The sequence below is a fragment of the Microplitis mediator genome, chromosome 10, assembly GCF_029852145.1.
Source record: "Microplitis mediator isolate UGA2020A chromosome 10, iyMicMedi2.1, whole genome shotgun sequence".
Lineage (NCBI taxonomy): Eukaryota > Metazoa > Arthropoda > Insecta > Hymenoptera > Braconidae > Microplitis > Microplitis mediator.
In genome coordinates this window covers 5,004,609-5,015,046 of record NC_079978.1, presented here as the reverse complement: position 1 = coordinate 5,015,046, position 10,438 = coordinate 5,004,609, and the positions used below count along the sequence as shown (strand labels likewise).

The window sequence follows — 10,438 nt, the reverse complement described above, 5'->3', positions numbered from 1 at the left end:
ATTTTGCTGAGTAAAAAAAATATTTAAATTGATCTCTAGAATAATAATTTGTAGTGATCGTAATTAATTTTAAACCTGATTTAATTATAAACTCGATTATATTTTGGTTATAAAATTAAACTTTTGCTAAGACTTAAAAAATATCCATTAAACAAAAAATTATTTACTTAAATTTTATAAGTACATAATTGTGTAAAAATATTTTTAAAAAACTGATTAATGCTTAGTACTTTAACATTACAATAATTATAAATAAAGATTATGTATAAATTTAACTCAATGATTATCTGGATTAATATTAATAACTTGGAGTACAAAATATTGATAAATGTTTTGTTTTCTATTTTAATAAAAAAAATTTTCATGTTGAAATTCGGGTGAAAGCAATAATATGAACTGATGTAATTAATCGTTAAAATTTGTGATAAAACAATAAGTATTTTATAAAAAAACAACAGTTAGGAAAAATATAAAGTTAGAAAAAAGCTTCGAGTTAAGATTTTTAATCGACAGTTAAAAAAAGCAAACATTTAAAAATTATTGTACATTAATACGGGTTAAATAAATTTTGGCGGTTAAATTTAAATAAATTTTATGAATATCAGCAGACAAGTTCAGTTTTCGGTCTCCAAATTTGAACTGCACCTTCTCCGCATACCGCAAGTACTTCGTTCATATAGTCCATCTAATTATACAAAAAATTAAATTAATAAATCGCTTTTTAATAAAATATATTTCTTCATATATTTTACAGACATTAAATAAATAGTTTATTCAAATACTTTACTAGTTATCGATATAAAAAATTAACACTTACTCCTGCAATATCACCATGACGGCATTGTAAAATAGTAAATTGTCGTGGTGGATCAGTTGGACTGGAAATTCTTACTGTTGAATCTGCTGAACTGGTAATAATGCTACCTGGTGTAACACGAATGCCCGATATTTTATTAGTATGTTCAGTCTTGTAAGTTCGAATAATATTAAATTCTTTATTTATATCTAATATATGAATATTAGCAGCCGAATCTCCAATATAAACAGTTCCTTTAAGCATGTCCATACTCATTGGAAATGAATCTTTTGAGATCTGGAATAATAAAATTATAAATTGATTACCACATCATTAAATTTTTTAAAAAATTGTTAGACGAATTATGGCAATTACTCAGTAAACATATTTTAGTAATTTACAAAAAAAAAACTAACCCTTATAGTCTTCAGTATTTGTCCAGCTCGTTGGTCCCAAATAGATACATGTTTATCTTCACTTGCTGACACAATATACTGTGAGTCCATTTTAACTTTAAGTACAGGCCCCTTATGAGCTTGATACTGATTGACCAGCGGTTCTTGTAACCGTGGATCCAACACAGAAATTGTTTTGTTCCATGATCCGGTAGCTAATAAATTTAATTCTGAATTTGATGCAATACACAGTAATGCACTTGTTTTATCTCTATAAAAATAATACAAGTAAATTCATTAATAATATTGACCTGGTTTGTAAACGATAGTTAAATGATTTTCATGATTTGATATGACAGTATACCTGAATAATGGAATTCTATTTACAAGATTAATGTCAATGTTAGACACGTCCCATTCTATGACTCTCTGATCCCAACTACAGCTATAAATTTTATTATGCATTAATGTTAAATCACGTATCCATCCGTCATGTCCGAAGCTTTGATTCATTTGAATTTTCTCTTCATGCTCAGCGGATTTCAGCCTCCAGCATATCAACGATCTGTCACGTCCACCAGAAATGCAGGTTCTCCCATTCTGAATATATTTTAATATTATTTTTAATTACACATAATTTTGTTTGATTGACAGTTAGATCAATAATTAATTAATTATTATAATTATACGTACATCAATAAGTAATACTCCATCAACAGTACCATAATGTCCATCTTCAAGTGAAAAATTTTCATAAGCTTCGACATTTTTCCATAAAAACGATTGACGTTCAACAGCAATACATGATGATTTCCAAAATAATTTATCGTTTTCATCTGTAAATATATTTTATTATTATTTGTATTGTTTTAATATACATTCATAACTTAATATTTTTAATTACTTCAAGCGCTTTTAGTGTTAATCGCAATGATACTAAAAATAACAGGCGTTATTTTAATTAATTAATTTAATAATAAATAAAATGTCGGCTGTTTTCTCGATAATTAGTTATATGAGTAATTTTACACAGAAAAAAATATTTATTGGCACAAAAAATTTCTACTCGCCCGAAGAAATTTTTTGAATTATGAATTAAACTCGAAAGATATGCACTTGAAAATTGGAACGTTTTTCGTGGAACGAAATTAAAAAAACAAAATGAAAAATAAAAAATCTACTAGATCTAGATTTCGTAAATCTTTCGCATAAGTGTTAGTATGTCAGCCGAAAATTGCAGCCGACCCCAATTACCCCATAAGTCACCTTTAAGCAGTCAAATTAAAAAAATTTCTTCATTTTCGTTGCGCAAAACGTTCGGATCTTCAGGTACATCAAAAATTTACTTGGAGTGATAAAAAAATTTTCTTGAGATATAAAATAATTTTTTTAGTCTTAAGAAAATTTTTGTTTTCATTTTATTAAGACGCGTTTTTATTTGTTTTTCTATTCGCACTCGAGTGGATGAACGTTACTATTTTTGTTGCACTTGTACAGTAAAATGGGAACTCTGTCAAAGTTTTTCTCGTAAACAAATGGGAGTTATTAAAAAATTGAAGTGCACTTCACTAGTTCATTAAGAAAATCATCAGTTCTGTGTTTTTATTTTGCGTTTAGGGCTTTTATTTAAAAAAAAAGCTTGGAAAAAATTATCTGACAACTGTTCTAAATGCAAAATATTACTTGCGCCAAGAAATCTTTTTTTCTGTGCATAAATAATTTAAATTGTTTGTATTTCAATAAAAGTGTGCTCGATTAATTCAATTAATAGAATTTACTGATTAGTATTGGCTGTGCGAGTAAGATGGTAGCAATTGAAGCTAACCAGGAGGTAAAATTGGAAACCGTGAGTTGGGCCACACACGACTGATCCTAGTTTTCCATATTGAATCATCATGTAAAATATTACAAAACTGTTTGCATGTCAATCCTAGACGATGGACAAGCGTTGATGCGTCAAGGAATGAACATATATGAAGAAATAGCTGTAACGAATAAAATACTTAGTGTAATTATAGTCAGTACATATAAGTATGTATTTTTATAAAATTTTAAATGACAGTGAAAGCAGCAGACACTCAAAAAATTTATGAGTGAATGTAGCAGACTTCAGACAAATTTAAAATTATAAATAATGGAGTAAATAATTAATAAAATAAAATTTTAAAAAAATGGGCATTTAAAAAGTTTTGAAATTCATAAGTGCATTTTTTATAAATATTTTTTTTTAATTATTTACTCCATTTATTTATAGTTTTAAATTTGTCTAATGTCTGCTACATTCAGACTCATCAATTTTTTTTAATTCATACTGAATATTTTTAAAAAACTTTATGCGAATATTTTAAAATAATAATTAATTTGTTTATAGAAATTTAAAAAATGTTTGACGTTGCTGATATCATTGTCATTTTAAATGATTTAAAAATGGCGTCAATCAGCTGGCGCATTAAAAAAGTAAAATAAATATTTATTTTCAAGTCAAATTACAATAAATATTTAATTTATTGATTTATATAAAAACTTTACCTCTACTGGAAGATCTTGCAATGAAATTTTGTCTGATAATTCATCTTGAGAATTATCTTCTGATGAAATGTCATTTTCTTGATCATCAATTGCTTTTGACATATTTTTTTAGTGGCTATTGGCACACTACCGTGCTCGCACGGTCGCACGGGGCGCGGGTTTTTGGTCACTTTTCTCCATTTTTACGCATGCGCACGGGTCACTTTGTAAATAATCCGTAATCTGACCGCACCCGTGCCAAAATTTTTTTATTTTGAATTATTTAATTCATTTATTTGTAACTATCAATTTGTCTCATGTCTGGTACATTCACACTCATTAAATTTCGCTTATTCAAATCCTTATTCATATATGATAAATGTTACGTAGCATGAATGGACGATTTGAAAAAAATTTCAATCCTTTTCGTCAGCACAATTGCAAAAATCTGCATGAATCAGCCCTTACTTATCGCTATTTTTTAGTAGAAAATATTTAAAAATCAACTTGATAAATTAAACATGAGTTTTTTATTTACAATCTAGTATTTTGTTCTAGGACACTTTAAAATGATATTTGATGTTTATAAATAATCGTTAATTGGGATAAAAAAATGTTAGACTTATGAGAAATGTCAAACAATTGGTTAGGAAGGATAGAGCGAGTTAAAAATATATCTATGAGAGGTTATCTTGCTACCGAACGAGGGCAGCACTAACGCTCGCAACTGTCTTTGACCTTAAGGGGATACGCTATCGGACCTCTTTCTCACACTCAGAAAAATAAACGAGACTATCTTTGTTGCACTCGTTGAGTAAATGAGAATTTTAAAATAATTTTTCTCGGAGATGAATTAGAATTTTTGAAAATACGAAATTTCTAGCTCTTTGTTAAGGTTTTAAAAAACGCTAAAGATTCTCTATTTTAGGTTTCTAGTGTTTATCCGTAAATTAAATTAAATTGAAAATCGGTTACCGTTACCCCTTAAGGCTGGGCCACGAATTTTTGAATTTTACTTTTCTTTTAATTTATTAATCAATTGTTATCACGTAAATTTTTATAGCTTCCGAAAAAATGTGAAAGAAACTTTTTCGGAAGGTTTTCATCATTCGAGTGACGTAATTATTCAAAATGTAATTAGAAAAGTAAAATTCGAAAATTCATGGCCGTGAAGTTAGCCGACACCCGCCATTATAAAAATGAAAAAGCTTATAACTTTAGAGAAAAAAAAAATTTTCAAATTTTAAAAAGATGCTCGTGTAGATTTTTCAATTTTCTAGACGAGTATTTTTATAAAAAGATCAAAAAATAAATACTCGAGGTACAATTTGAAATTAAATTTTAATATTACTTATTTTGTATTCAAAAAGTTTTACAAACCTCATTACTTTTCGATTTTTATATATAATTTTTCGAAATCTAGACGAGTATTTTTTTTATTTTTCACTTTTCCAATTTTTTAATCTGAAAATTAACCGTTTTCGAATAAAATGTCTTGTAATTTAAAAGAAAACAAAAATTTTGAAATCTCGAAAAAATACTCGTGTAGAGTTTTCAATTTTCTAAACGAGTATTTTTTTTAAACGATCAAAAATACTCGAATTGTTTTTTTTAATAAAAATTCATAAATTTATAATTAATCAAAAGCTAATTTGTTTTTAAAATTTATAGTCGGAGGCTCCCGTATTTATGACTACGAGAGTGTACTTACGACAGAATTAAAAAGCTTGAACGCTTTTTACAAATTTTGAAATTTCAAATAATATTTTATATATATATATAGATTAGGGTGATTCATTTCCGCAAAAGTTTTTTTTTTTTAAGTGCTCAAGCAAAATCTCAAATCTCTAGGTCTATATTTTCTATGGGATTTCTCTGGGATTTCCAGAGAATTTAACTTGCGATAATTCTTTTTTTTTTAAAACTCCGAGTACTGGGTCTATATTTTCTATGGGATTTCTCTGGGATTTTCAGAGAATTTAACTTGCGATAATTCTATTTATTTTACAACTCCGAATGCTGGGTCTATATTTTCTATGGGATTTCTATGGGATTTCCAGAGAATTTAACTTGCGATAATTCTATTTATTTTACAACTCCGAATGCTGGGTCTATATTTTCTATGGGATTTCCAGAGAATTTAACTTGCGATAATTCTATTTTTTTTAAAACTCCGAGTGCTGGGTCTATATTTTCTATGGGATTTCTATGGGATTTCTCTGGGATTTCCAGAGAATTTAACTTGCGATAATTCTATTTTTTTTTAAAACTCCGAGTGCTGGGTCTATATTTTCTATGGGATTTCTATGAGATTTTTCTGGGATTTCCAGAGAATTTAACTTGCGATAATTCTATTTTTTTTACAACTCCGAGTGCTGGGTCTATATTTTCTATGGGATTTCTCTGGGATTTCCAGAGAATTTAACTTGCGATAATTCTATTTTTTTTACAACTCCGAGTGCTGGGTTTATATTTTCTATGGGATTTCTCTGGGATTTCCAGAGAATTTAACTTGCGATAATTCTATTTTTTTTACAACTCCGAGTGCTGGGTCTATATTTTCTATGGGATTTCTCTGGGATTTTCAGAGAATTTAACTTGCGATAATTCTATTTATTTTACAACTCCGAATGCTGGGTCTATATTTTCTATGGGATTTCTATGGGATTTCCAGAGAATTTAACTTGCGATAATTCTATTTTTTTTAAAACTCCGAGTGCTGGGTCTATATTTTCTATGGGATTTCTATGGGATTTCCAGAGAATTTAACTTGCGATAATTCTATTTTTTTTTAAAACTCCGAGTGCTGGGTCTATATTTTCTATGGGATTTCTATGAGATTTCTCTGGGATTTCCAGAGAATTTAACTTGCGATAATTCTATTTTTTTTACAACTCCGAGTGCTGGGTTTATATTTTCTATGGGATTTCTCTGGGATTTCCAGAGAATTTAACTTGCGATAATTATATTTTTTTTACAACTCCGAGTGCTGGGTTTATATTTTCTATGGGATTTCTCTGGGATTTCCAGAGAATTTAACTTGCGATAATTCTATTTATTTTACAACTCCGAATGCTGGGTTTATATTTTCTATGGGATTTCTATGGGATTTCCAGAGAATTTAACTTGCGATAATTCTATTTTTTTTACAACTCCGAGTGCTGGGTTTATATTTTCTATGGGATTTCTCTGGGATTTCCAGAGAATTTAACTTGCGATAATTCTATTTTTTTTACAACTCCGAGTGCTGGGTTTATATTTTCTATGGGATTTCTCTGGGATTTCCAGAGAATTTAACTTGCGATAATTCTATTTTTTTTACAACTCCGAGTGCTGGGTCTATATTTTCTATGGGATTTCTCTGGGATTTTCAGAGAATTTAACTTGCGATAATTCTATTTATTTTACAACTCCGAATGCTGGGTCTATATTTTCTATGGGATTTCTATGGGATTTCCAGAGAATTTAACTTGCGATAATTCTATTTTTCTTAAAACTCCGAGTGCTGGGTCTATATTTTCTATGGGATTTCTCTGGGATTTCCAGAGAATTTAACTTGCGATAATTCTATTTTTTTTACAACTCCGAATGCTGGGTCTATATTTTCTATGGGATTTCTATGGGATTTCCAGAGAATTTAACTTGCGATAATTCTATTTTTTTTAAAACTCCGAGTGCTGGGTCTATATTTTCTATGGGATTTCTCTGGGATTTTCAGAGAATTTAACTTGCGATAATTCTATTTTTTTTACAACTCCGAGTGCTGGGTTTATATTTTCTATGGGATTTCTCTGGGATTTCCAGAGAATTTAACTTGCGATAATTCTATTTTTTTTACAACTCCGAGTGCTGGGTCTATATTTTCTATGGGATTTCTCTGGGATTTTCAGAGAATTTAACTTGCGATAATTCTATTTATTTTACAACTCCGAATGCTGGGTCTATATTTTCTATGGGATTTCTATGGGATTTCCAGAGAATTTAACTTGCGATAATTCTATTTTTTTTAAAACTCCGAGTGCTGGGTCTATATTTTCTATGGGATTTCTATGGGATTTCCAGAGAATTTAACTTGCGATAATTCTATTTTTTTTTAAAACTCCGAGTGCTGGGTCTATATTTTCTATGGGATTTCTATGAGATTTCTCTGGGATTTCCAGAGAATTTAACTTGCGATAATTCTATTTTTTTTACAACTCCGAGTGCTGGGTTTATATTTTCTATGGGATTTCTCTGGGATTTCCAGAGAATTTAACTTGCGATAATTATATTTTTTTTACAACTCCGAGTGCTGGGTTTATATTTTCTATGGGATTTCTCTGGGATTTCCAGAGAATTTAACTTGCGATAATTCTATTTATTTTACAACTCCGAATGCTGGGTTTATATTTTCTATGGGATTTCTATGGGATTTCCAGAGAATTTAACTTGCGATAATTCTATTTTTTTTACAACTCCGAGTGCTGGGTTTATATTTTCTATGGGATTTCTCTGGGATTTCCAGAGAATTTAACTTGCGATAATTCTATTTTTTTTACAACTCCGAGTGCTGGGTTTATATTTTCTATGGGATTTCTCTGGGATTTCCAGAGAATTTAACTTGCGATAATTCTATTTTTTTTACAACTCCGAGTGCTGGGTCTATATTTTCTATGGGATTTCTCTGGGATTTTCAGAGAATTTAACTTGCGATAATTCTATTTATTTTACAACTCCGAATGCTGGGTCTATATTTTCTATGGGATTTCTATGGGATTTCCAGAGAATTTAACTTGCGATAATTCTATTTTTCTTAAAACTCCGAGTGCTGGGTCTATATTTTCTATGGGATTTCTCTGGGATTTCCAGAGAATTTAACTTGCGATAATTCTATTTTTTTTACAACTCCGAATGCTGGGTCTATATTTTCTATGGGATTTCTATGGGATTTCCAGAGAATTTAACTTGCGATAATTCTATTTTTTTTAAAACTCCGAGTGCTGGGTCTATATTTTCTATGGGATTTCTCTGGGATTTTCAGAGAATTTAACTTGCGATAATTCTATTTTTTTTAAAACTCCGAGTGCTGGGTCTATATTTTCTATGGGATTTCTCTGGGATTTTCAGAGAATTTAACTTGCGATAATTCTATTTTTTTTACAACTCCGAATGCTGGGTCTATATTTTCTATGGGATTTCTATGGGATTTCCAGAGAATTTAACTTGCGATAATTCTATTTTTTTTAAAACTCCGAGTGCTGGGTCTATATTTTCTATGGGATTTCTCTGGGATTTTCAGAGAATTTAACTTGCGATAATTCTATTTTTTTTAAAACTCCGAGTGCTGGGTCTATATTTTCTATGGGATTTCTATGAGATTTTTCTGGGATTTCCAGAGAATTTAACTTGCGATAATTCTATTTTTTTTACAACTCCGAGTGCTGGGTCTATATTTTCTATGGGATTTCTCTGGGATTTTCAGAGAATTTAACTTGCGATAATTCTATTTATTTTACAACTCCAAATGCTGGGTCTATATTTTCTATGGGATTTCTATGGGATTTCCAGAGAATTTAACTTGCGATAATTCTATTTATTTTACAACTCCGAATGCTGGGTTTATATTTTCTATGGGATTTCTATGGGATTTCCAGAGAATTTAACTTGCGATAATTCTATTTTTTTTACAACTCCGAGTGCTGGGTTTATATTTTCTATGGGATTTCTCTGGGATTTCCAGAGAATTTAACTTGCGATAATTCTATTTTTTTTACAACTCCGAGTGCTGGGTTTATATTTTCTATGGGATTTCTCTGGGATTTCCAGAGAATTTAACTTGCGATAATTCTATTTTTTTTACAACTCCGAGTGCTGGGTCTATATTTTCTATGGGATTTCTCTGGGATTTTCAGAGAATTTAACTTGCGATAATTCTATTTATTTTACAACTCCGAATGCTGGGTCTATATTTTCTATGGGATTTCTATGGGATTTCCAGAGAATTTAACTTGCGATAATTCTATTTTTCTTAAAACTCCGAGTGCTGGGTCTATATTTTCTATGGGATTTCTCTGGGATTTCCAGAGAATTTAACTTGCGATAATTCTATTTTTTTTACAACTCCGAATGCTGGGTCTATATTTTCTATGGGATTTCTATGGGATTTCCAGAGAATTTAACTTGCGATAATTCTATTTTTTTTAAAACTCCGAGTGCTGGGTCTATATTTTCTATGGGATTTCTCTGGGATTTTCAGAGAATTTAACTTGCGATAATTCTATTTTTTTTAAAACTCCGAGTGCTGGGTCTATATTTTCTATGGGATTTCTCTGGGATTTTCAGAGAATTTAACTTGCGATAATTCTATTTTTTTTACAACTCCGAATGCTGGGTCTATATTTTCTATGGGATTTCTATGGGATTTCCAGAGAATTTAACTTGCGATAATTCTATTTTTTTTAAAACTCCGAGTGCTGGGTCTATATTTTCTATGGGATTTCTCTGGGATTTTCAGAGAATTTAACTTGCGATAATTCTATTTTTTTTAAAACTCCGAGTGCTGGGTCTATATTTTCTATGGGATTTCTATGAGATTTTTCTGGGATTTCCAGAGAATTTAACTTGCGATAATTCTATTTTTTTTACAACTCCGAGTGCTGGGTCTATATTTTCTATGGGATTTCTCTGGGATTTTCAGAGAATTTAACTTGCGATAATTCTATTTATTTTACAACTCCGAATGCTGGGTCTATATTTTCTA

The 10,438-nt window shown here is 29.8% G+C and overlaps 1 protein-coding gene across 1 annotated transcript; it reads right to left on the bottom strand.

The window, feature by feature from the left end:
- Positions 1-313: 313 nt before the first annotated feature.
- LOC130675537 (F-box/WD repeat-containing protein 9-like) lies at positions 314-4,352 on the bottom strand. Its single transcript, XM_057481287.1, has 7 exons — positions 3,721-4,352; positions 3,017-3,176; positions 1,885-2,027; positions 1,556-1,791; positions 1,213-1,462; positions 818-1,093; positions 314-685 (listed from the first exon to the last, which is right to left on the bottom strand). Exons 1-7 carry the CDS (start codon positions 3,820-3,822, stop codon positions 602-604), a joined length of 1,251 nt encoding a protein of 416 aa, XP_057337270.1. The 5' UTR covers positions 3,823-4,352; the 3' UTR covers positions 314-601.
- Positions 4,353-10,438: the final 6,086 nt, after the last annotated feature.

Bases quoted from the DNA above. Each gene is read 5' to 3' on its own strand.
- LOC130675537 (XM_057481287.1), bottom strand. From the start codon at position 3,822: ATGTCAAAAGCAATTGATGATCAAGAAAATGACATTTCATCAGAAGAT. The intron at 1,094-1,212 runs GTTAGTTTTTTT...TTATTATTCCAG, and splicing joins AAATACTGAAGACTATAAGG to ATCTCAAAAGATTCATTTCC. The intron at 686-817 runs GTAAGTGTTAAT...TTGTATAATTAG, and splicing joins GTCATGGTGATATTGCAGGA to ATGGACTATATGAACGAAGT.